The sequence below is a fragment of the Myotis daubentonii genome, chromosome 1 (assembly GCF_963259705.1).
Source record: "Myotis daubentonii chromosome 1, mMyoDau2.1, whole genome shotgun sequence".
NCBI classification, from domain to species: domain Eukaryota; kingdom Metazoa; phylum Chordata; class Mammalia; order Chiroptera; family Vespertilionidae; genus Myotis; species Myotis daubentonii.
Genome location: NC_081840.1, coordinates 156,665,778 through 156,693,001, shown reverse-complemented (window position 1 = coordinate 156,693,001; position 27,224 = coordinate 156,665,778). Strand labels below are relative to the sequence as shown.

General features: G+C 46.8%; 1 protein-coding gene across 3 annotated transcripts in view; it reads right to left on the bottom strand.

Annotated features, from left to right (window-relative positions):
- Positions 1-27,224, bottom strand: part of PFKFB3 (6-phosphofructo-2-kinase/fructose-2,6-biphosphatase 3) — an 84,800-nt gene that overhangs the window by 30,341 nt on the left and 27,235 nt on the right. Inside the window, exons 2-3 of one of the 3 annotated variants that reach the window (XM_059663650.1) lie at positions 2,646-2,782; positions 1,875-2,443 (exon numbers count right to left, since the gene is read on the bottom strand). The exons of 1 other annotated variant lie outside the window; for it this stretch is intronic. In XM_059663650.1, coding sequence (XP_059519633.1) covers positions 1,875-1,950 — 76 coding nt within the window. In that variant the 5' untranslated portion in view covers positions 1,951-2,443; positions 2,646-2,782. Of the gene's footprint in view, positions 1-1,874; positions 2,444-2,645; positions 2,783-27,224 lie in introns of those variants that run through there. One more of the 3 variants, XM_059663668.1, reaches the window with a different exon arrangement.

Below are 27,224 nucleotides of genomic sequence, written 5' to 3'. Positions count from 1 at the left end.
AGGAAGCCAACCAATGATTCTCTCTCATCATTGAATTCAACTTAAAAAAAAAAAAAAGAGCATATCTAGTCTTGGCCAGTGTGCTCAGACGACTGGGCGTCATCCCATGCATCGAAGGGATGCCAGTTCAACTCCCCGTCAGGGCACTTGCCCAGGTGTCGGGCTCAATCCCCGGTAGGGGATGTACAGAAGGCTCTCACATCAATGTTTCTCTCTCTCCCCGTCTAAAAGTCAATAAAACATTCCTTTAAAAAACAAAAGAGTACATCTAAAAGATGCAGACCTGCCAAACTCCTGGCTACCTTGCAAATAAACCCAGTTAATTCTCCTTAAGGCTTCTGTGGCCCCAAGAACCCTCAGGTCCAGCAAAGGAGACAAGCTGGTGGAGGAGGGGCCGCCAGTATCAGGAGTGCCTTACCAGGTCCCCATCACCTATATGACCAAGGAGCACCACAGGGCCAGTTCTCCCCACCTCCTGGGGCAGGTGGGCGTGGGGGGTGGGGGAAGTGATTCACACCTGAGCTGTCACCACAGCTGTGTGGGCTGTCACAACAGCAAAGGTTAGCAAGACACCTCCCCTAAACAGCCACTGAGGCCTAGAAGCCATCCCTAGGGCTTGCATCTGGGATCCCATGTTTACTCCGGCAATCCAACCTGGCTGGGGACAAAACACCCACCATTGCGTTCTACCCAATCCACCTGATGGGCTCCTGGGCAGGTTACCTGGAGGAGCGGTGTTACCTTCAAACCACTGGAACTACCCTTTTAAGAGGTGACTCTCTCCATAGCTAGGGATAGAACCTAAGGCACACCTTTCCAAAGCATTTCTGGCCAATGGCAGACAGGGCAGGTTGGTGCACTGTGCGTGCACCTCGCGCGCCCGCCCGTGCGAAACGCTGCCAACTGTACAGTCAGGGATCCACAGACCCTCCCCCAAACCGGGGCCAATGGCTTAGTTCCAGGGCGAGCTCTCTTGTGGCCCCAGCACAGGAGCTAGAGGTGGGAGCAGAGAGAGGAGACAGAAATACGTATAGAGGGAAAGAGCGAGAGGTGAAACGAGAGGACAAATATAAAATAGAGAGATTATAAATATATAGAAAAAAAGAGAGATATGGGGGAATGGAAATATAAAGATGAGATTAAAATGTATGGAAAAGGAGACTAAGAGAAGGTGAAAACAGAGGCAGGGAGGAGACAGAAATATAGAGGGGATAAGAGAGACTATGGAAATTGAGGTAAAGAACAACAACAAAAAATAAACAAACAAAAAGAAACAGAGGTAAAGAGAGAGGGTTAGAGAGAGGTGAGGCACAGATGGAGGGAGACCCGAGGTGACGCTTCGCGTACGAGCGGCCTCGTCCCTTGGCCGGACTCAGCCCGGCGGGCGCACTGGAGGATGGCCGGGACTGGGGAACACGCGAGCGTCCCTTCTCAAAGGTCCCGAAGCAAAGGCTCACTGCAGTGCCCTGCGCTTCCTCACCCTGCTCTCCGGGGCCAGTACCCCGGCGCGCTCGCTGCTTCCGGCTCCCTCTACGCTGGGGGGAACAAGCCCTGGGGGGAACAAGCCGGTGCGGCCAGCCCAGCCACCCGCGGCACACACCGGGCAGGGGAGGTGCAGCGCCGGCGCAAGAGCCCGCGCTGTCCCGGCTCCACGCCACCGACAACCCCTCCCCGCGCTCTGGGGAGGAGTGGAAGGAGCCCCGCCCCAGCCAGCGGAGACTGCGGTGGAGGGAGGTACCCGGCCCCGCAGGAGCGCGCTCGAGGAGAGGAGTCGGTACAAAAGCTCCGCGCCAGCTCCCGCCCCACAATGGCTTTGCTCTCCACGCGGCGCGCCTCTCCCCTGCAGCCCGGCCCCTGCACCTATCTGTACTCACATCTGGGCAACGAAGGACGGTGGTCGACCGGGATCCAGATCTTCTGCACCCGGCTCTGAGTCAGCTCCAGGGGCATCTTCACAGCCTAGACTCGGCGGCCCTCCTCTTGCGAATAATTCAGACTTGGGGAAGAGATCGGCTTGTCGACTCCCAGAAACAAAGGGAAAGAGGGAGTTTGTGCGCGGAAGCGCGGCCCGGGCGCTCTCCCTAGCGCTGCTTTTTTGGAAACGTGCTTTGTGCTAAATGACGAACCCTCGCACGGGGCGAGAGGTTCCGCGAGCGCTTCGAAAGGGGCGTGGGTCTGGGGATACACCCGCAACTTCCGCAGGGCCTGGCCCCTCCACTCAGGAAGTCCCCCACTCAGGGATGCTCGAAGAGCAGTGACAGCCGCAGTCCCAGTGAGCCAGTCCAGTCCTCCGCGGTTTCCTCCCGCTCGCCTCCTCTCCAGCTCTGCTAGGATGCCCCGCGCTCCGCGTGGGCTTTTAAGAGTCCGGCCGGCAGCGACGCACACGTCAGCTTTGGGGCGGGAACGCATTCTTCTGGTTCCAGCCCCTCCTCCACGTGGGGAGCTGGTGGGGAAGGGCGGGGAAGGGCTGTGAGCAAGCCAGGAGGCAACCTGCTGGTGCCCCCTGCAGGCTAGCATCAGTAGTGCGATAACCAGCTGCAGATAACGCCCTGCCTAAACGCAGATTTGGCTGACGGTCCTAGACTCCTTGAGCCTCCTCCTACCATCCCCTAAAAACGAAGGGCATGGCTTCCCAGAATAATCACTTCAACTGTGCTGGGAGGAAAGGAGCACTACGGTCCACTGGTCCGTGGACCCGCGCAGCCGAATCTCCAAGAATGACAGCATCTCTAAATGCATCCTCCTGATGGCCTCTGGGAGTGGGACCCCAATACTATGCATTCTTTAAAAAAAAAGATTTTAGTTACTAGTAATTCTCGCCAGAGGATATTTTTTCCATTGAGTTTTAGAGGAAATGGGAAAGAGGGAGAGAGAGAGAGAGGAACATTGATGTGAGAGACACATCGACTGCTGGCCTCCACCCCACGGCGCTCTAACCAGAGTGAGGCGGATGGGGGTGGGGGGGACCTGCAACCAGGGTTCCTGCTCTTGACCGGAAATCGAACCCATGACCTTTGGTGTGCTGGCCCAAGCTCTAACTACTGAGCAACCTCTGCCAAGCAGTAAGTACTCTGCATTCTTAACATACAATCCTAGTCAGGCACAGTCAAGTTGAAGACTCCACTTAATGTTAAAGGTTAGAGACAGGGAAGCCTGAGGGAGGATGCTGAGAGCGCCGGTGAGGCACAGCTCTCCTTGCCAGAGATGCTCCCTGATAACACTTATGAGTCTCACCGCAATCCCCGCCACCCCCGTCCTTCCTCCTCACCCTGCCCACTTTCCTAAATCTCTTAGAAACCTTGACTGGTCCTGAACATTGCTCTCCCAGCAATCATCCCCAAGATCTGGAACCCAGGCAGCACATGAGGAGGGGGGGCGGGAAAGCCCCAGAGAGAGGACCCAAATAGACCCAAGTACCTTGGTTCACTCAGTCGCCATTTACAATATTTTCAACATGCCTTTATCTCTCCTACTGGTGGTAGAAGAGTAAATAAAACTGGGTCCTACTGCAACTGGCAGCTGATTATCTTATATAATAAAAGGGTAATATGCAAATTGGCCCTAAAGGCAAAACGACCAGAATGACCACTCAACCAGTCACTATGAGGTGCACTGAACTCCTCTTGGTCCCTTTCCCCAGCCGGCAGGCTCCGACCACCGGATAGGAACAGGGAACTGGGGGTGGATGGCCACGGGGGGCAGGGCCAGCTGTGGGCAGCCCGGGAAGATGGCCCTGATTGCAGGCCAGGCCTAGGGACTGTACCCGTGTACGAATTTTGTGCGCTGAGTCTCTAGTCTGACTATAAGCCCCATAAGAAGTATTGGGGGGGGGGGGGTTAGAGAGCTACCAAAGGACTTGTATGCATGCATATTAGCATATCCAATGGACAGGCACTGGAGCGGTGGGGGCTTGTCCAGGGTGGGAATGGCTGGGGGGGGGGGGTCAATTGGGGAAACCGAAGACATATATAAACTTTAGACAATTAAAAAAAAAAAGTATCGCGGGGACTGCCACCGGCACAATCGCGTTACGTGGATGTGCGCGATGCATCAGCACAGAAGCGCTGCCCGGCCTCGCCTATAGGTGCGTACCTCAAGCTGAGGCTGGGCTGCGATTGCAAGGAAGTAGGCGGCGCTCCCTGAAACCCACACTGCAGCAGAATAGGCTGAGCTGAGGCTGCCGCCACACGTCGCTCACGTCCCACATGGCTCCGCTGGGAGGGTGCCCGATCTCCTGCGGCGGCCAGCACAGCTGTTCCTGCACCCCCCCACCCGGGCCTCTCATCTTCCCTGCACTCGGGCCCGCCCACAGGCCGGGGGCGCTGAGCGATGCCCACTGGGCGGGGGCCCTCGACCACCCTCCTCAAGCCCCGTTTGAACCCAGCCCTCCCCGGAATCTCTGCTCTCCCTTCAACAGCTCTGCTGACTGTCGGTTTCAGTGCTCGGCTAGGAGCAAATGCCATATTTGACACCCTATAACGCCCCAGGGAGAGTCCCACTCCACTCTTGAAATAGGAGTGCGCTGATCAAAGAGAAAAGCATTCACAAGCAAAGCGCCCGCTCCTCGGCAGGGGAGGGGAGAGGGGAGGGGGAGGGATTGCTGCCCGGGGTTTCATAGAATCAGGAAGGGGGGCCGCCTGTGCCTGTGATGGCGGCTGCACCCCTGGATGCCTGCCCAGGAAGAACCAGTGTACCTGTATGCCTGCTATTTTCCCACTGGATTTTTCACACACACACACAAACAGGGCAAGGAGACGAGGCGGCATTCTTCCACCCTCTAAGTTTGCAAACTGTGGTGGGATTCCGCCTAGGCAGTGAGAAGTCCAAAACTTGGAGGCGCGTCTTTAATCTCCTGATCTGATAACGTGTCTGTCCAGGGTCCGGCTCTGAGGGCACGAGGCAGTACACATGACTCGGAGATCCCAGTTCAAGCATTCGCACTCGCCATGCGGACCCCGCACGCACTGTCCCTGCCTGTGTATCAGTAACGCCAGAGGCAGCCATTGCTGCCCCAGCAAAGACTGAGTTCTTCACTTCCTGCACCTGATGGAGCACAGGCAAATGGAAGGTCACTTAATCCCCCTCCCACAAGGCTGAATTAAACTTTAAAGGGGGCGGCTTGAATTGGTGCCACCCTTGCAGCCCTCAAGTAAATTAGTGTTGCACCCTATGGGATCTAAAATTACTTCACTGCAAAACCTTCTATAAACAACCCAGCCCTGGCAGGTGTAGCTCAGTTGGTAGGAGCATAGTCCTGGGCACCGAAAGGTTGCCGGTTCCATTCCACGCTCAGGGTACGTACGTAAATGGTTCCATTCCCTCCTGAGGGCACATACATAGGTGGTTCCATTCCCCTCTTGGGGCACTTACCTAGGTGATGGGCAGATACCCGGTAGGGGTAGGGTCCGGCACATATGGGAGGCAACCACCCCACCCCTCTCTCCCTTACCCACTCTCTAAAGTCAGTAAAACATCCTCAGATAAGGATTTAAATAAATAAATAAAAATAAACAATCCAAGTGCAACTGAATGTACTGGTTCAGAGTTTATGGTTTAGACATCTATGTGACTCTTCCCCTAGTTCTGCTGATGGCCCCATCTTCACCATCTTCTAGGGCTTTTTATTAAGTTTCTGGTCCCCAAGCTGGTGGGTGGAAACTCATTCCTTCAAAAAAGGCTGCATACAGTGTAAAAATATCTTTAATACAGGAAAAAACCAACAACATTTTTAAAGACAGGACAGCTCCAAGTACGGGGGGGGGGGGGAGATTCTATGATCCATAGCATTATTAAGGCTAGATAATCCAGTAATGTTTTAAAGAGAGTAAAAGGAAGTTTAGAGATTAGAGGGGTTAAGGAACTAGATCAAAGGTCAAGAAACGCAGCCAGTTTGCCACAGACAAGTTTCCCCAGAGGACTCGTGATGCACACCGCCTACCCCAGGGTGCTGATCCAGCCCATCTCACTCAGAGCAGTTGAGCTCTTTGGCAGGAACCATTTGCTCGCATGAACCATCCTATGTCTAAGAGACTGCAGTGAGACACCAAACAAAAGACCAAAACAAACCCTCACCTCAGCACCCATCCAAAGACAGGGGAGAGGGGCAACTTTTTTTAAATGTTTGTTCTTCATACATGAATGGGAACAGACACAGGCATCCATACAGTGCCACATCGGCAGATTGAAAACCCAATTCAAAACCTGCACGATGAGACTGGCTAGTGGCTCAGTTGGTTGAGCGTCCTCCTGTGCACCAAAAAGCTGCCATTTTGATTCTTGGTCAGGGCACATACCTGGGTTTCAGGTTCCTCCCCCTTTCTCCCTAGAAGACAACTGATCAACCTCTCTCTCTCCCCGCCCTCTTCTTCCGCGCCACTCTCTCTAAAAATTAATGGAAAAAATATCCTCAGGTGAGGATTAAGAAAATAAACAAACAAACAAGGTTCCATACTCTATATGATTCCAACTCTAAGACATTCTACAAAAGGCGAAACCATGGAGATAATAAAAAGATTAGCGAATGCCAGGGATTAAGGAGAAAGGAGGGATGAATAAGTGGAGCACAGAGGATTTTTAGGGCAATGAAACTACTAATTATACATTTGTCCAAACCCATAGAATGTACAATGACAAGAGTAGCGCTAATGAAAACTATGGACTTTGGGTGATGATGATGTGTCAGTATAGGTTCACCCTTAAAAAAAAATGCATCCTTTAAAAAAATAATGTTAATAGTAAGGAGGCTATGCATGTGTGCAGGCAGGTGGTATATGAGAACTCTATAATTTCAATTTTTCTGTGAACCTAAAACTGCTCTAAAAAATAGAATCTATTTCTTAAAAATTGCTAATTTTTCTGTAAATGTCATATATACTTTTCTCTAATCAAGTAGACTTACATGTTGTAGGGAATGTGAGGACAGTTTCTTTATGGCCACAGCCTAGCTCTGGATGCATAGACACAAACTGTGCAACTGAAGTCCCACTGAAACTCCAACAAGTTTCCGTTTCCCCCTGCCCAGGCCATGCTGCTCCACTTCCTGATGCCTTTCCTTTCCTTAGGGCACACCCTGAGCTTGGGAGCATGCTCTTTAAACTGCCTGTTGGTGTTTCATATCCAGCATCACACATTGCTACTGCTTTCAGGGTATTTTCACTCCTTGTCAACCTCCTCACCTAATATCAAGACATAATATTTATGTTCAAAAGAATTATTTTATGACTTCAAAATATTTGTGCTTTTAAAAAAAACAGATATTCTGTAATCTAGTTGACAGTATTGTACCAATGTCAATTTCCTGTTTTGATATTTTACTCTAGTCATTTAAGACATCAACCTTCAGAGAAAGCTAGGTTATGGGTTCACGGGACTCTATGTTCTCTTTTGTAACTTCTTGTATTCCAAAATGAGAAGTTAAAAAAAAATTTAAATCAGTGATAGCTCAGTTTGCTCAAATCCTGGAGAGAAAAAAAAAGAAAAGCATAGATTGTATAGATTCAGGCACTGAGGGAGACGAGAACTGGCAAGAAGGTAGTCAAGGTTTGCATGTGTTTCTAACACCTTTGCTTCTTGCAAATGACAGATATGTACAAACAGAATTTGCATGAATCCTGCACCTGGAATCAAGCTCAAGCTATGTTTTAACTTGGGTGCGAGGGGGGGTTCTATTTTTGGGCTTTGCATAGATCTCTGGGAGAATATCAATAAATTTGCAATCTTTGTCACCAATTTGCATGCTTAAAACAAAACGAGGAAGAGAAATTCATACAAAGTTCAACTGAAGATTCCAAGAGGTCAAGGCTAAGCCTTTTTCTTTGATGGGAAAGGAGGCACAAAGATGAATAACGACTTGAAAAGCTCTTTGTCCATCTTCCTCTGGTACCTCGCATTCATTAGATGCTCACAAGCAGCAGCTGTGTGTCAGACACGCTACACTGGACATTCCAAGCGACACTGGAATCTCAATTATCTTGGGTCCAGCCAGGGAGAAGTAGGTGATCAAATAGCTGTCATCATGGTGTGCTGTGCTCAGCCTCACGCTGGGCATTACAAAGAAATAGCTTCCAGGCCCAAGAGCTTATCATTTAAGACCAGAGGGTAAATGTAAACATGTACATTTAGAACAAAATGAAAATATTAGAATAAAAGTAAGGAACTAAGAGGTGTTAGGTAAGTCAAGAATATGCCAAATGCAGGCTAAGGGTAAATCCATATTGGGATAGTAAGAAAAGTCTGCCTGTAAGTGGGGGCAGATCAACTGAGAATTTCATATCCATCGCATTGTTCTTCATTTGATCTCTGCTGAATCCAAGAGAACGCGTGGAACTAAAAAGGTCAAGGTCTCTCGCTTCTTTCTACATCAACAAGTATTCACTGAGAGCTGGCTGTACCAAAGGCCATTATAAGCCAAGTAAGATGTGGCCCATGTCAGAATTATGAATTAACTCACTTTTGAATTTCAGAGTGTCCCTTGATATCTCTCTCTCTCTCTCTCTCTCTCTCTCTCTCTCTCTCTCTCTCTCTCTCTCTCTCTCTCTCTCCTACCTTTTCCCCTTAGAGTTAATGAAGCTGAGACACAGAAATATTAGGTTACTTGCCTGTGATCACAGAGCTAATAAGCCAAGGAATAAAAAAAACAAAATGTTCAACTGGCTTAATGTTCCTTCAAGTTTCTCCCAATCAAGCTACTTTGCAACTAGGATGCTCAGTGCCCCTTCCAACAGCAGTGCCAACAACAAAATTTTGGATCCAAGTGGTTTCATTGACAATCTCTAAATTACTTAGTATTTGGTTATAATGTGGGAATAAGAATAGTCTTAAGAAACTATTATGATGATTAACAACTAAAAACTTTCAAATGACCCTACAATGTAAAGCTCTGCTTAACATATAAAAACAAAGAGCTAGCATCTCAAAGGTTCACAGACCTTTATGTTTGAGCTGTCATACCGCCTTCTGATGCAGAAAAGGCACATGGTCACTACTACAGTAGAGCCAATTGAAAAAGAACAAACAGTTTTATGAGATGAAACTGAATCAGCCTTAAAAAAAGAAAAAAGAAAAAAAAAGAAAAAAAAAAAAAAAAAAAAAAGCCAAAGCCGGTTTGGCTCAGTGGATAGAGCGTCGGCTTGCGGACTGAAAGGTCCCAGGTTCGATTCCGGTCGAGGGCATGTACCTGGGTTGCGGGCATATCCCCAGTAGGAGATGTGCAGGAGGCAGCTGATTGATGTTTCTCTCTCATCGATGTTTCTAACTCTCTATCTCTCTCCCTTCCTCTCTGTAAAAAATCAATAAAATATATTAAAAAAAAAAAAAAAAAAAAAAAAAAAGAAAAAAGGCCCTGGCCAGTGTGGTACAGTTGGTTGAGCACCATCCCATCCATCAAAAGGTCACCAGTTCAATGCTGGTTTCAGGCTCAATCCCCAGTATAGGGTGTACAGGAGACAGCCAATCTCTCTCTCTCTCTCTCTCTCTCTCTCTCTCTCTCTCTCTCTCTCTCATCAATAAAAATGTATTTTTTTAAAAAGAAAAGAAAAAATGTGGAGGTGGTCTTGGGCTTTTTGTGTGCTTCTAAACGGTTTTAAGATGACTTCATGTATTAATAAAGGGAAAGAAGAAAAATAAGAAATACTCCTATATCCCCACATCATTCAAATTATTAGATCAATCTCAAATTTGTATTGCTATAATACATTGTTACAGAGTGGCGGCCTCCCCAGGTTTTCAACAGCATGCCATCTCCATGAGCTCTGGGGCAGAGCAGCCCCATAGATTTTCTAGTAGTAAAAAGACACAGATGAAAGGAATATCAATGACAAGTAGAATGGACGACCTGCCAGGGCAGAGAGGGACCTTCTTTATCTTCACTGATGTATCCATCCTGAGTTCGGGTTTGACCAGCTATGCTAGAGTGGGTTTGCCCAACTATAAAACGGGGACATACCTACCTATAAAGTAGGGTTTTCTTGTGAGACGCACATAGCAGAGGACCTGGCATGTGGTATGCTCAATATTTGGTAGGCAGGAGTTCTGTGCAAACTGAGACTTCAGATTTCTAAAGAATTCATGTCTCTCCCTGAACCCTAAACCAGTAAGCTGGAAAACGGAGGGTTTCCCTGATTCCTCCTGCTTTCCCACTCTACCCAACTCTGTGAAATCAATCATATATTTGGGAGGTTCCATTCCTTCCTGTATTAGTCAGGGTTCTCCAGAGAAATTACATATATATATATATATATATATATATATATATATATATATATGTGTGTATATATATATACATACATATATATATATATATATATATATATATATATATATATAGAGAGAGAGAGAGAGAGAGAGAGAGAGAGAGAGAGAGAGACTGATTATAGGAATTGGCTTAAGCAGTTATGGAATTCGAGAAGTCCCACATCTGCTGTCCGCAGCTGGAGACCCAAGAGAGCCGGCAGTGTGGTGCAGTCTGAGCCTAAGGCCACCTTGGGAAGGATCATCTGCTTTTCTTAGTCTTTTGATACCGAATCAAACGCTAACCTCTTCCAGAAATACCCTCACAGACACAACCAGAAAAATGTTTTACCAGCTATCTGGGCACCACTTGGCCCAGTCAGGTTGACACACAAATTAACCATCACATTTTCCAATAGCCACTCTCCCCATCTTCCTTCACAGCAGAACTTCAGGTTTTATTTTATTTTATTACTTTTTTGTTAATCCTCACCCAAGGATATTTTTCCATTGATTTTTAGAGAGAGTGGAAGGGAGAGGGAGAGACAGAGAAACATCGATGTGAGAGAGACATATGGATTGGTTGCCTCCTGCACACACCCCGAGCAGGACCGGGGAACCTGCAACCAAGGTACATGCCCTTGACCAGAATCGAGCTCGGGATTCTTCAGTCCACAGGCCAACACACTATCCACTGAGCCAAACCGGCTTGGGCAGTACTTTAGTTTTTAGCTGCCCCACTAAATGATATTTTTCAGGCTTTCAGGTTAGACATGGCTGAGTGGCAAAAGTGGGGCTAGAAAAGAACGTTCATTCCATTACTAGGCAGTGCTACTAGCCAGACATATAATTCTTACTCTCAGCCAAATATATCTTCCTGTAATTTCCCTGCTAGTTCTCATTCTGCTGCTAAGTACGCAGTAAGCCTGTGCCCTCTTCCAGCCCTCAAACAACTGTGAGCAGCTAGCATGTTCCCATTAAAATATGCAAACCTCAGACTAAGAAGCCCACTCCTGGACTTTAAAACAGTGTGGACCCAGTTTTCACCTGGCATAGAGCAGAGCCAACTGAGAGTGAATTTGCCTCGTGATGTTAGAATCAGGTTCTAGGGAGAAGACTGTTGAGTGACACCATTAGGCCTATGGCAAATACCGAAATGAGCCAGGTACTCAAGATTACTAAAACAAAAATCAATTCTAATGAATCTGTGGATAATGTAGGTTTAGATTCTCAACTACTGAGAACAAGCTTGTCTGAGCTCCAAAGCTTATCCCATGGGGGTAGGGGTGGGGGTATGGGCAACACAGTACAGTGTAGGGAAGGGGCTATGGGCTGGGAGCTAGGAGCCTGGACCCTACAACAGACCCTATCTATACCAGGTGGAAGGACTTGCCTCTCTGGACCCCAGTTCCCTCATCTGCTGATGAACCAGATGTTCTCTAAGCATCACTTCCTCTTCTCCAATGATTCTGGCTGTTCTCAATGAAATATCAGTATAAAGTTGACAGAAATTACTAAACTATAAGCAACTTAAAACAGGGACAGCTGTTCATCTTTGTATCACCAGAGCCTGCTATAGTGTCAGGCACATAGGAAGTGTTCAGTATATGCTTTTTTGATGAAGAATGATTATATTTGCAATGATCATATTTGTATGGCTCCCACTGTGGGCTGTGCTCCCGTATCTGTCCCAGGAATCACAGGGCCTGGAGGGGGACAGATAGTCACTCACTGTTGCGAGGAGTTGGTTCATCTGTAAAAGGAGGAAAATAGCTGCCCTGCCTGCCTCATGAGGTGGTTATGAGGACCAAATCAGATATGAATACAAGCTCCCTTGGAAACTCTGTGAAGTGCTCAACAAATATATGAAGACTGGCATTTTGAAATTATCCAGGCCCTGCCCGAGGATGGGTGATTGAGATGTCTGAACAGACGTTCTCTGAACTTGACTGCTCTGTGATCCCGTCTCATCCCTTGGTTTCCTCAACAGGTTGACTATGTCCTCCTTCCTTGCCCCCTCCCCCACCTCCCACCCCCCAATGTACACACAAAGGTGAGGGGAAGAGTTGAGGCAAAACAACTGAGGTCCCTGCCCCAGGACTTTGGTGAGGACAGAAACTGACAACCAAACCACTTTCTGCTGAGTACGGGAAGCAGAGGGAGCCCGGGGTTGGGAAAGTGGGGAATGGGCACGATGGTGTTGCAAGGCCTGCTGACGCAGCGTGGTACGTGTAAGTCTGCGGAGTGGTGCAACTCCAGGATTGAGACATCAGAATTGGCATTCTTTCCCTTATCTGTTTCCCCTCACACTACTTTTTTCTCCCAGTGGAAAACACTCTAAAATCAGAGGAAAATATTTTCTTTTAATGCAGGTTTTGGAAAACATTGCTGACTAGATGTTGGAAAACCTACCACAGTCGGGCTGTATTAATGTGTAGTGTTCAAATGAGATAGTGGAGTGGTCTGTAACTGCCTGTGTTAGGACCACACTTCAGCACTGTGTTCAGTTCTGGATGACACCTTTTAAGAGCACATTAACAAATTCATATTCCTCCATATAAAGAAAATCTGAATATTCAAGCCATCTGGAAGCCATGCTCTGTGAGGAATAGCTACAGAACTAGATGTTAGATAGAGAAAAATATTATGAGATAAAATAATAACCACTTACAAATACAGGAGGAGCTGACTTGCATTGTGTTGCTCGCGTGAGCTGAAACCAGATTGCTTGCTGGAAGATGCAAGGGAGGCACCCTCAGCTGTCCCACAACTAACAACAATGGGATAGAAAGGTAGCATCTACCTGCCCCGTTAGGATTCCCAGCAGCAGCTACATGTCCAGTGGTCAAAAGCTTTGCAGAGGGTTCCCGCAAAAGTTGGCGACCAAACTAGTGGCCTCTGGCGAGCCCTGCAGATGGGGGATCCTATGATTCTGCGGGGGCTTAAGCTCCAGTTCCAGCTCACTGACTTGATAACCGAGCAGGATACTTCTCTGCATATCAAGTCTGAAATGATAGCATGATCTCAATGGTCCTTCTCTTTTGTAAAGTCTCAAACTGCAATATTAAGTGAATCTGGGTATAAAGCTGCTGGTCTGTGCCCGCAGCCAGGAGAAGGGAAGGCCTATTGCACGAATCTCTTCGTGCAACAGGTCTCTAGTATATAATAATAGTAATAGATTATAACCCCGAGAAAAATTAGAATCCCCAGGTCCATTCAACTGCAAATAAAATAAATGAATGAATGAATGCAGGAGATGAGCTAGCTTTTCCTTAGAGCAGAATGCAGACAAATGTAGAAGGAATAATGGAATTTGTAAATCACCACTTCGTAATCACCACTGTAATAATTGTTTCAGACAAGAACCATCAAGTGAGTAAAAGTTTGACAAGAAACAGGATATATGCATCCTCAAAATATCTCCCCGCAGAATAGCTGTTAATTACAAAAAAGAAAAGAAAAGAAATAGTAACTTTACAGTAGAGAAATGTAGCAGACACCATCCTACCCAAGGAACCAAAGTTAACACCACCAGGAATGGGAGAGAGATATCATGAGTCTCCTTAAGGGATGCACTGAAGATGCAGCACCACTTCTCAGGTGTTCCTGCCAAAGATGCAGAACTTGACTCTAATCATAAAAAAGCAACAAATGAACCCCAATTCAGGGATAGTCTAAGAAAGAAATGACCTAGATCCCAAATGAATATTTGCACACCCATGTTCATAAAAGCAGTATTCACAGTAGCCAAGAGATAGAAGCAACCCAAATGTCCATCCACAGATGAATGGATAAACAAAATCCAGATTATACATATAATGGAATATTATTCAGTCTTTAAAAAGGAAGAAAATCCTGTTATATGCTACAACATGGATGAACCTTGAGTCCATCATGCTAAATAAAATAAGCCAATCACAAAAAGACAAATACTATTATGGCTCCACTTATATGAGGTACCCTGGGTGGGTGGGAGCATAGACAGGTAGGTAGGTAGGTAGGTAGGTAGGTAGATAGATAGATGATAGATAGATAGATAGATAGATAGATAGATAGATAGATAGATGATAGATAGATAGATAGACAGAATAATAAGTAGGCAGAGGAGAGAGGGAAAGATTGAGAAAGAGAAACTAAGAACGCAAATAGGGTAAAATGCTAACATTTGCAAAATATGGGTGAAGGCTATCCTAGAATGCTTTGTGCTATTTTTGCAACTTTCTTGTAAGTCTGAAATTATTTCAACACGAAAAATTCGTGCTCACGTCAGCAGCACATATTTAAAAAATAAAAAAAGAAAAGAAAAATTTAAATGCAAGCATTTTAGTTTCATGAGGCACATAAAATGGTAAACATTATGAACATTCACCTCAAAAGGATTTCCCTCAGAATTGGAAGTTGCATGCATCTGATCAAAGTTGTTTTTTTTTAAATATTTTTTAAAATTTTTATTAACTTGAGAGAGAGTGAGGGAGGGAAAGAGAGATCAAAACACCAATCACCAATCAGTTACCTCCCCCACACACTCCAACCCATAACCTGAACGGGAATAGAACTCACCACTTTTTGGTGTACCGGATGACACTCCAACCAACTAAGCCACACTGGCCGGGGCTGATCAAAGTTCTTATACAACAAACCAAAGACGTCTCTAAAATGTCAAAATCTAATGTTGAAATATAAAGTATAATGACAATTTTCAACAAACCCCTTTCAAGAGATATAGAGTATTTTATCATAAAAAATGTAGAATGCCATTTATTTTTCTTGCATTTTCTTTGTATTGAATTTATTGAAGTGACATTGGTTAATAACACAATGCCATTCTTGAATTTATCTCTCACGCTCCACTTCCATAACGAAATTAAATAGCATGTGTTAACTGTAAAATATAAAAAGCTGAAGATTTATTTCAGTTTATGTGGAGATACCGTCCGTTGTGGCCCTGCAGCCATCCCCACATTTCTTCCTGGCTGACTGAACTTTGATTTGGCAGATGCCGAGAGGCAGAGATCCCCAATTTCTTTCTTTCTTTTTCTTTAATTGTTTATTGCTTAAAGTATTACAAAGGGTATTACATATGTCTCCTTTTTCCCCCCGCCCTTGACAATCCCCTGGCCTCCCCTACCCCCAAGTATCTTATGTCCATTGGTTATGCTTATATGCATGCATACAAGTCCTTCGGTTGATCTCTTACCCCCCCCCCCGCTTCTGCCCCCCCCAACCCCCCCCCCCCCGGCCTTCCCGCTGCAGTTTGACAGTCAGTTTGAGGCAGCTCTGCCTCTGTGAGATCCCCAATTTCAAGGCAAGTTGCCTCCCATACCACCCATAGGGATGAGTTGTGATTGGGCTCATCCACCCACCCACCCCCACCCTGCACCCACCACCACTCCCCTTGCAGGTGACTTGTCTGGATGTAATCATGTGGCCAGTTCCTTAAGAGTAACCAATAAACAATGTCCTATGGTTGAACGTACTATTGGTCAGGTATTCTGTTACCCAAAAGCATTAGAGTCCAAAGTATTCCTAACTAGTAAACACATCATGAATGTCATCAAAATCTACTAATACAGCCCTGGCCAGGTGGCTCAGCTGGTTGGAGCATCGTCAGTACACCAAAAGGTTGAGGGTTCAATTCCAGGTCTGGGCATGTACCTAAGTTGTGGGTTTGATCCCCAGTCGAGCACATATGGAAAGCAACAGATGGATGTTTCTCTTTCACATGGATGAGGTTCTCTCTCTCCCTCTCTCCCCCTTCCTCTCTCTCTAAAATCAATATACATATTCTCAGGTGAGGATTTTTTTTAAATCTACTAATACAAACCAGGTCCTATGCTAAAGTTTTACATATATTTCCTCAACAACTCAATCAGGTAAATAATAGTGTCACCATTTTTCAGATGAGGAAATCCATGCTGAGAGGTAAAAATCTTATACTAGGACACACAACAGGGATTCTAATCGAGATGTGTCAGATAGCAAAGTTGAAATGAACCGTACTATTGACCACTGTGCCCCACTGGCTTCCTGAAATGAAACCCTTTTTAAGGAATCTATCTATCTATCTATCTACCTATCTATCTATCTACCATATATATTAGAGGCCCGGTGCACAAAAATTTGTGCACTGGGGGGGGGGGGGGGAAGGGGGGGATCCCTCAGCCCGGCCTGTGCCCTCTCGCAGTCTGGGACCCCTCGGGAGATAACGCCCTGCTGGCTTAGGCCTGCTCCCGGGTGGCAGAGGGCAGGCTCAATCCCTAGGTGCAGCCCCTGGTCGGGCTCAGAGTAGGGCTAATTGGGAGGTTGGGGCACCACCCCCTGTCACACTCAAGGCAGGGTCAATGGGGAGGTTGCGGCGCCACCCCCTGTCATGCACAGAGCAGGGTCGATCAGGGGGTTGGGGAGCTCCCCCCTGTCATGCACAGAGCAGGGTCAATCAGGGGGTTGGGGAGCTCCCCCCCCCGTCACGCACAGAGCAGGGCCCATCAGGGGGTTGGGGAGCTCCCCACTGTCACGCACAGAGCAGGGCCCATCAGGGGGTTGAGGAGCTCCCCCCTGTCACACACAGAGTAGGGCCGATAGGGGAGTTGGGGCACTGCCCCCTGTCACACACAGAGCAGGGCAGGTCAGGGAGTTGGGGCGCCGCCCTCTATCACCCACAGAGCAGGACCGATCAGGGGGTTGGGGCACCGCCACTCTCACACTCAGGGCAGGGCCGATGGGGAGGTTATGGCTCTACCCTGTCACACACAGAGCAGAGCCCATGGGGGGGGGAGGGGGGTTGGGGCGCCGCACCCTGTCACACACAGAGCCGCAGGGCGATCAGGGGGTTGGGGAGCTTTCCCATATCAGGCACAGAGCAGGGCTGATCAGGAGGTTGGGGCGCCTTCCCCTGTCACGAACAGAGCAGGGCGGATAGGGAGGTTGTGGCCCTGCCCCCTGTCACACACAGAGCCGCAGGGCAATCAGGGGGTTTGGACGCTGCCCCCTGTCATGCTGATCCCGGTGCCGGGAGGCCTCGAGGCTCCACTGATCCCGGTGCTGGGAGGCCTCGCGGCTCCGCTGATCCCGGTGCTGGGAGGCATATTACCCTTTTACTATATAGGATAGAGGCCTGGTGCATGGGTGGGGCTGGCTTGTTTGCCCTGAAGGGTGTCCTGGATCAGGGTGGGGGTCCCCACTGGGGTGCCTGGCCAGCCTGGATGAGGGGCTGATGGCTGTTTGCAGCTAGTCACACCCCCTTCAGGGTGGGGGTCCCCACTGGGGTTCCTGGCCAGCCTGAGTGAGGGGCTGAGGGCTGTTTTCAGGCTGGTGGGTGACTGAAGCTCCCAACTGCTCCTTTTTTTCTTTTTATTCTGAGCCAGCTTTAGCTCTGGCTCCAGCTCTGAGGCCTCTGCTGCTGAAAGCAAGTATCTGGTTTGTTTCAGTTCTATAATCGAAACAATGTATAACTCCAGCTCTGAGATCCCAGCTGGCAGAAAGCAGGTTTCTGGGGTTTTGTTTAGCTTCTATATTTGATACAATATTTCAAACTGCAAGCTCAGAGGCCGGCAAGGCAGGTGGGGAACGTTGGAGTCCTCCGTCACTGAAGCAAGCAAGCCTCATGTTAGTTTCAAGCTGCCTGGCTGCCAGTCGCCATCTTGGCTGGCAGTTAATTTGCATATCGCCCTGATTAGCCAATGGGAAGGGTAGCGGTCATACGCTAATTACCATGTTTTTCTTTTATTAGATAGGATATATATATATATATATATATATATATAGAGAGAGAGAGAGAGAGAGAGAGAGAGAGAGAGAGGAAATATACAAATTATGCTGGGACGCCGTAATGGCCTAATGACCAGACAGGAGGAGGGTGCAGGCCCAGAGCAGAGAGGAGGCAGAGACAGGGGGGACCGGCGAGCTCCGGCTCAGCCCAGCTTCCTGGAGCCAGAGCGGACTCGGGGGGGGGGGGGGGCGGGGGGGGGGCGCGCCCCGGCCTGCAACCTCTGCAGCCAAGCACAGGTCGGGAGAGGAGACGGCAGGCCCGCCTCCCGTGGAAGCAGCGCAGCTCCCTCCTGCCTCCCGTGGAATGGTGCAGGTCCCTCCCAGCTCCCTCTTGGCTCCCGTGGGCGCCGGCGGCTCACTTCCACCTTCTGCAGAAGCTGTACAGCTCCCGTGGAAGCAGTGTGGCTCCTGGCGACTCCTGCAGAAGCAGCAGGTGGCCTACTGCGTGCGATATCACGCGATGGGCTACTAGTATTTATACGAATCTGGTAAAGCGATCAAGAAAAGAGGAAGATCAGCAGGTCTTAGGTAGAGAAGGTCTGCTAGGAAACCTCGGGAAGGGGGGCCACTGGGGACCCTCCATACCACCCAGAGGAAGAGACTAACTGGGAGCCTCCCACCCCAGGCCGCAGATGTTTAAGCTCCCAGCTAGTGAGCCTAAGCTCATCAGCCCTAACCTCTCCTTGTCACTTATGTGCTGGTCCTGAAATGTTTGCCTGGTGGCAGATAGAGGCTGTCATTTCTCAGTTTGACCTCCAATGAAAATTTGAGTTAGCACTCTAACAAAAACAATAGGATACAGTAAACATTAACAATTAGCAAGTATAACAGAGGGTGACTTCTGAGTCCTTTCTTCCTTTTTTTTTTTTTAATGGTGAGGTGGCAGTTGTGCCAGAGAACTCAGGAACCCCACATTGGAAATTGGAGGAAAAAGAAGAAATTCCTGGGTCTCAGCAGCTTGGCTTTGGGTACGCTGGGGATAGAGCAAGGCTGTGCCTAGATAGGGGTAATTCTGTCACTTCCTATAATGTGTTCAAATGTATTGACAAATTACCTCATACTAAAAGGAGCTTTCTTCCAAAGGATTCCATAACTGAAAGGCCCCTGTGTATTGTCTCAGAGATGAAGTACCCTTGTTGGAAGAACACAGAGAGTTCAGCCCTTTACATATGAAATAGAGAATGGAATTGCTTGGCCTCTATTACCTCATGACTTCAGGGAGTACAATTTGGAGAGCTTTACCTAAAATGATGACTCAAAATAGGGTATCACATATGTATTATGTAGTAAACAGAGGTCATAGGCTTCCAACAGTGTGTACCCCACAACTCGGGCCCAGGTCAGACACATTGCTCACTGCACACTAAAGCATCGGTGTAAAGTGGATGTGTACATGAGCCACCGGCAGAAACAGCCCACCCCGGGATGCTTAGTAAATGGGTTACAGGTTAACCCAGTAGTTGTTTCTATAAACAATGATGGATCAAATGAGGATGTATGGAAAGAACTGGAAGACCTTCTGGGCAGATAAGAGAGTCACCCAGAAGCCATCTGGGACACATTCTGTTCGCCTCAGTATTTCTTCCACTGCAGTCCTCATGTAAAGCGAAAACCTGGCTTCCTGGCTATTTAAATCAGCTTTTTTATGTTTTGGGTTTCAGTAAGTTGAGATCCCAGCCCTGGCCTGGGGGCTCCATTGATTGGAGTATTGTCCCATGGACTGAAAGGTCTTGTGTTCGATTCCCGGTAAAGACAAATACCTAGGTTGCCGGTTCAATCCCCAGTCGGGGCATGTACGAAAGGCAACTGATCAATGTTTCTCTCTCACATCTGATGTTTCTTTCTCTCCCTCCCTGATTCCTATCTCTAAAATCAATAAAAATAAATAAATAAAATAAATTGAAGGTCCCATGCTGATATGCTAGATAATCTAGAGTGAATATCCAACTTTGAGTATTTAACCTACACCATGATATAGATTACTGGCTTTCAAAAATCAGTGACACACAAGAATCATCCAGAAACTTTTAGAAAACACATTTGACCCTTGAACAACATGGGGATTAGGAATACTGACATAGACCATGCAGTAAAAAATCCACATATAACTTTTTATTTTGTTTTAGAGAGAGAAAGGGAGAGAAGAGAGAAAGCATCAGTGTGAGAGAGAAACATTGATTGGTTGCTTCTCATATATGCCCCAAGGGACCAGAACTAAAACCTAGGCATGTGCCCTGACTGGGAATGGAACCCACACCTTTTGATATACAGGACGATGTTCCAACCAACTGAGCCACACTGGCCAGGACTCCATGTATAACTTTTGACTCCTCAAAAACTTAACTACTGAAGGAACCAAGATGGAGGGTAGGTAAACGCGGTACTTGCATTCTCCCACAACGCCACCATAATTGCAACTAAAATACAGAAACACCATCATTCAGAACCACCTGAAATATGACTGAATGCAAGTCCTACAACTAGAGAAGTAAAGAAGAAAGCACACTGAGACTGGTAGGTGGGCCTGAGGCTTTGCGATTTTTTTTTAACTTCTCAAGTGATTCCCAGTGTTTAAGCCAATAAAGATTCTGAATGATTGTCACCACACCTAGTCACAGGGCCAGCATGTGCTGAGCTTCAGGATGGGCCTACGGGAATACAAATATTTTATATCTCATGGAGGAAACAAGAGATACATGCATGGGAAACTATTAGTAAACCAAATTGTTGAATTTGGAGAAATCTGTGAACAAAAATTCAAGCATCTAGAATTAGTGAGCCCCTTGGTATTTCTGCTGCATTTGAAGCCTTTTTTTCTAGGTGGCTATAACAAGCCATTTAACAGCCTTGAATCATTTTTTGTTTGTTTGTTTTTAAGAATGACCTTCTGAAGGAAGGCTGCATAAATGTTTAGGATACTAAACTGCTAGGTGGTTTCCAGAGAACATGCTCTCCTCCTGCCATCATAGGCTGGAAAAGTCCCCGAAACCTCATTGATCCCACCCAGTCCCTTCACCCATGAGACGACTGGAAGTCCCCAGCTGAGAGCAGCAGGTGTGGTGTGTAAGGGACGAGATGGGGTGCCTGTGTGTGTACATGTGTATATTCGCTCCAGTGCTCCAGATCCTGCAGGTCTCGGTCATGTCCATTTTCTGAGCCTGAGGTCAACAAGATGGGTCCATAAGAACAGACTGCCACTCTGGCTGACCCTGCTGTGGAGCAAGCAGGGTCCGTGGGGTGTTGGTAAAGGATTGCACTGTCTGGCAGGGACTCAGCTCTCTGCCCTCCTAAGCCCTGGCTCTGGCCCCTGGACTAGATGACAAACTTCACCCACATTTGGGTATCGTCCAGCTGAGACAGTGAGAGTATGAGGCAGTCTCACCTCCCTCCTCCACTGGCTCCCACTGGCCCCAGAACCAAGGCTCCATATCTCGGCCTGGTAAGGCAGAGCCTAGAGGCGGCCCAAGGCCTGGGGGATGTGGGCAAAGGGCATGCTGCATTTCCATTCGTAGCCCCCCAGATGGAAGCCTACAGCTCTGCCAGTCCCGTTACACTTTAAAGTGAGACACAGAGCCTGGCATGGAGCACTGGCCCACGGAGATCCTGGGGAAAGGGTCAGGCCTGTAATTCAACCAGCTCTGCTTCTCCCAGAAGTGGCATTAGGACTCAAGCTGCCCCACTTGTGTGCTGGACTTCCATCTGCGGCCTTTCCTTCCCACTCCCCTCTTCTAGTTCATGAGGCACAAACTACTCTCATGCTTGACCATCTTACACCATCTCATCCCTTCACATATCTGATGCGACATTGGCAGAGTTTCCGGAGCCTTTGCCTGTCTGCATTGTGGAAGAAAAAAGGGGTTCCATGGAAAGTAACCACACAGGGAGATCTGATCATAAATTCCTAACGGGGCAGGTCATGGTGGGTAGTCATGGCTCAGGTATATAATATCTTTAATAAAAGGTTTGTCTTTGCCTTAATTAAGCAAGCCCTGTCCAGTGTATTGTGCATCTAGGTTAACATACCTTTGAAATAAGCCAAAACCACCCTCACGAAAGCATATCATTGTGTTAACTACGCTGTAATCCAATCCCTACCTTGCTTTTTCCCACCTCCACATAAACTTTGCTCCTTAATTTCAAATGCATAAAAGGAGCTGCAAAGCTGTCATTCTCAGGAGCATTTGCGATCTTGCTCCCCAGCATATGTTGTCAGCTTGGCTCAAATAAACTTATAAAAATTCCCTACAGGTTTGGATGTTTCTTACATTGACATAGACACGGTCTTTCAGCACAGAAGGGAACAAATTGTTGGCAGATAAATGATCAGAAAGCTTTGAGCAAAACGTAAGGGATTTGGACAAATAGTTCAGAATCAGCATAGTGCCATAGTGCCGAGCAGGTTCAAGCTTTTACCTACTTCGCCTTCATCTGCTGCTGCTCCTCCTGGGAACCAAACTGCCTGAGTTCAAGTCCAGCTTTGTAACAGTGGAAAGTTGTAACCTACCCACATTCCTTTGACATTGTGTAAATGCTAACTCTGACTAATAAGTAGCTTGTAGATAAAAAGCATATTTATTTTATTTATTAGATATGTTTCTATTGACTTTTAGAGAGGGGAAGTGGAGAGTGGAAACATTATCAATGAGAGAGAAACATTGATCAGCTGCCTCCTGCACTCCCCCTACTGGGGATCGAGCCTGAAACCAGACATGCACCCTGATGGGAATCAAACTGGTGACTCCTTGGTGCATGGGTTGACACTCAACCACTGAGCCATAAACAGCTGGGCAATAAACAGCGCAATAATATTTTTTATATGAGTGTTTATCCCAATAATGCTAAGAGCAGCAAGTCATCCACAAAAATTTTCTCTGCACGCAACCATAAGCCAGCTGCTTATATTGGGTAAGACAAAGATTACATGGGGAAGTGGGCAAAAGGAAAAAGAATGGGTATGCAAATGGGTATTACAGTGGGCTTGGGGCAGGACTGCATTATTTGGGCAACAAGGTTGTTAAGCTTTCCATGATAATCGGCAGAATGGACTGCACTCCAAGGTTGACTCCCAGGTCCTGGGGGCGTACAACCCCCAGACCCGTTAGAATGCACTTTCTGAATGTGAAAGTGTGGGTATGAGATCCAGGCCCCTGGAGTAAATAGTTTTGTTTCCATACCCAGGTTCTGACCGAGTAACCTGGGAATTTTGGCTGCATAGAGGGAACTGAGTTTGAGACAGGAAGTGAAGACTTTGGTTCACACACCTGTGGCCCAACCTTGCTCACATGACTCAATAAGCAGCATATTTGAATAAGAATCCTAAGAACTAACTCCAGACTCTGCCCTTCAGTTATCCCAGTTCTGGGATATCTGCTGACCTTCAAACATAGAACCAGGATGAAGAAGACCAGGATGACATACACTAGACCAGTGATGGCGAACCTTTTGAGCTCGGCATGTCGGCATTTTGAAAAACCCTAACTTAACTCTGGTGCCGTGTCACATATAGAAATTTTTTGATATTTGCAACCATAGTAAAACAAAGACTTATATTTCTGATATTTATTTTATATATTTAAATGCCATTTCACAAAGGAAAATCAACCAAAAAAATGAGTTCGCGTGTCGCCTCTGACACGCGTGTCATAGGTTCGCCATCACTGCACTAGACCATCACTGGACCAGTTTCGAGGTCCTTATTGGAATGCACATACAGATCTTGTCAACCCCCTTCCCTTGATTTCTTTGTTCTGCTTTGCCTCTCCCTCCTGATTAAAACCTCTGTCTGCACAGAGACGTGGACACGGGCTTTGTGACAAGAGTCCCCCGTCTCCTCAGGTGACTGACACTTGAATAAACCCTCTTTCCTTTTTCACCAGCATCTGTCTAATGAGTCTGGTTTCTGTAGGGGCAGGCAGCCGAACTTGGGTTCTGGTTACAATTTCACTGCTTACCAGCTGTGTGGCCTTGGACCAAGAACTTAACCTCTCTGTGCCTTACTTTCTTCACTGGTAAAATGAGAGATAATAGAGCCTATGATCACTCTCCACCATAGTGTGCAGTTGACACTTTTTCACTATGTCTTCTCACAAGACTTTCAGGATCCAGAAGTTCCTGGCCAAGAAACAAAGGCTGAATTGGCCTATTCCCCAATGAATTTGGATGAAAACTGTTAATAAAATCAGGTAGAACTCCAAGAGGAGACACTGAAGAAGAACCAAGCTGGGTCATGAGATGGCACACATACTTATGCTATATCCAGGTTGCTTGCATCTTACCACATCACTGAAAAGGTCACTACTATTTGGACAGTTGAGTGTGTTTTGCTGGGAAATTACTGGAACAATGATTTTATGTTAATATGTTTCTGCACTAGTAGATTAAATCAGTAATAAATATGTGAGACCTTTAAAAAAAATAGAGCCTAAAATGTATTATCCACTTTTATTCTTAGTCGATTACCCATTTTTATTCTTAGCTGATAAATTCATAACAGCTACTGAATGTTCCAGGCATTGTTATGTGCTTTAAACAGATTATCTCTAATCTTTATAACTACCCAACCATGTGGGTATTATTGTTATTCTAGAGATAAGCAAACAATCTCAGAGAGATTAAACAACTTGCCCGAGGACACTGAGGGTGGAGGTGAAGGAGACCTCTCATGGAGGCTATCCAAGATAGGCAGGAGGAAACTGGTACTAAAAACCATTTCCCAAGGTGTTTCAAAGGTGGTGACTGGCAGTACCCCAGGTCCAGAGTAGGTGCACCATAGCCATTTGCTGAGTGGATGAAGGAAGGAAGGAACTGATGGCTGTACAAGTCAGGGTGTACCCACAGTTTCACAGACAGGCCTAAAGCAACTGGACCAAAGAAACACCAGGACCTGAGTAAACATGGCTCTCCCCACAGTCTGGAAATCACTGATTTTGGATTCCTTAAATGCCCCATTATGACCAGGGCTGACATGCAATCAGTCTGCGGCCTTAGGAGCTTCATCGGGTACCTTTGGCCTTCCCATAACTGGTCTTCACACCAGCCCTTATCACAGCACCCACCCTCACACAGCCATCCTCCCAGGAACCCAAAGCTTTCAATCTCACAGTAGTTTTCCACACTCCCAAAACAATTCCACACCATCCCTGCCTCAGAAACTTCCCATTGACTCCATTTTATTGCACTCTATTATATGAAGAGTGGGGGGGGGGGGGGGGGTGACCTAATAAGAGGAATTCATACTAAGGCGTGAATGGCTGCATTTCAGTTATCAGGTAGCTTCTGAATTTTTGTTTCATCTACTAGGAGGAAAACCATCAAATCAGTCAAACCCTACCCTGTTATAGTTTATTGTAGATAAGAAATTTGTCACATGAAAAGCCATTTCAGAACAATTAGGTGCTAAAATAGCTCTGTGTAGGCTGAGGGCCTACCCCAGAGTCACAGGAACCCAAGTTGGCCAGGCCCTGGGAGGTTGCCTCCCCGGATAGGAAGCCCATCTTCTGCAGTCTGGGTACTCCTGCCTACTTCCTGGAGCCCTGGCTGGACAGCAGCCTGCATCTCCCATCTAAATTTCATCCCCAGTTTCATTACAATTCACTTGATCTGTTTCATAAACTTAGATTTCAGATAACGTTTTGGGTAGGGAGCAGCTAGGGTCAAGCCTCGGGCTGACCTGTGGCAGGGCCACAAACAAGTCCCAGCCTGGAGGGCAGAGCTCTCCTAGCATAATTAAGCCTGCCCTTGTAGCCCTCCCTAATTCCTTCCTAAGTAGCTAATGGGCTGTGGAAGGTGCAGCAAGTGTTGCCAAACCAAGAACATCTGTATACATGTTCATCTACCCTTGTTTTAATCAGACTATAAAATAAAGCATCGGCTTGCAGGCTGGGTCTTTTGTGTCCTCACCCAGGCATGGGAGATCCACGGAGCCCCAGCTATATCCTCTTGTCTGTCTTCTTTAATCCTTCACTGCCCCTCCTCAGGCTCACCCTTGGCCATGCTGGCATGGCACAGTGTTGTTTGAAGAGATGGTTCTCTGGCTACAATAGATCATAGTTACTTGTTTGAGGCACTCAGGAGTTAGTGGCAGCTAAGACTGGAACCCAGATCATTTTTTTAAATAAATATATTATTGAAGTACAATATACGTACAAAACACAACAACACATAGCTCATGTTCATAACAGCACAGTTTATAATAGCTAAGATCTGGAAACAGCCCAAGTGCCCCATCAGGAGATGAGTGGATAAAAAAGCTGTGGTATATCTATACTATGGAATACCATGCAGCAGTAAAAAGGAAGAATCTCTTACCCTTTGAGACAGCATGGAGGGACCTGGAGATTATCATGCTAAGTGAAATAAGTCAAAGACAAGTATCACATGATCTCACTCATATGTGGAATCTAATTAACAAAATAAACTGAAGAACAGAGTAGATCCAGAGACATGGAAGCATGGAACAGAGTGCAGAATCTCGGAGGGAAGGCAGGGGAGGGTGGGTGGGTGGGAGACAATCAACCAAAGACCTTGTATGCATATATGCATCACCCATGGACACAGACAATAGGGTGGTGAAGACCTGGGGGGACAGGGGGGATTGGAGGGGGTCAGTGGGGGACAAAATGGGACATATGTAATACGTTCAACAATAAATGTTTATTTTTAAAAAATAGCTCAATAAATGCTCAAAGTTAACACACCTGAATAATCATTGCCCAGCTCAAGAACTAGGTCACTACGGAACCCCAGAAGCCTCCTGTGCTCCTTCACCACCCTTGAGATAACCAGAATCTTGACTTCATTTGTATGGTTTGAACTTTATGTTAGTGGAATTGCACACATGTATTCTACTGGGTCTAGCTTTATTCACTTAACATTTTGTTCACAAGATTTGTCCATGTTGCCTCTTACAGCTGCAGTTCCTTCTTTATCTTTGTTCTATAGAACTAATATACCACAATGTATTTATCCATGTTGATGAAACATTGAATTGTTTCCACTTTGGGGCTATCACAGGTAATGGTGCTGGGAACATTCTTGTACATATCTTAATGCTACATGCAGTCATTTTTGCAGGGTCTATGCCAAGGAGAGGAACTGTTGGATAACAGTGCATGTGTATGTTCAGTAAACATTGCCAAATAGTTTTCCAAAGTAATTATATTAATTTTTACTCTCATATGAGAGTTCCTGTTATTCAAAATCTTACCAATACTTGGTCTTTTTCTTTCTAG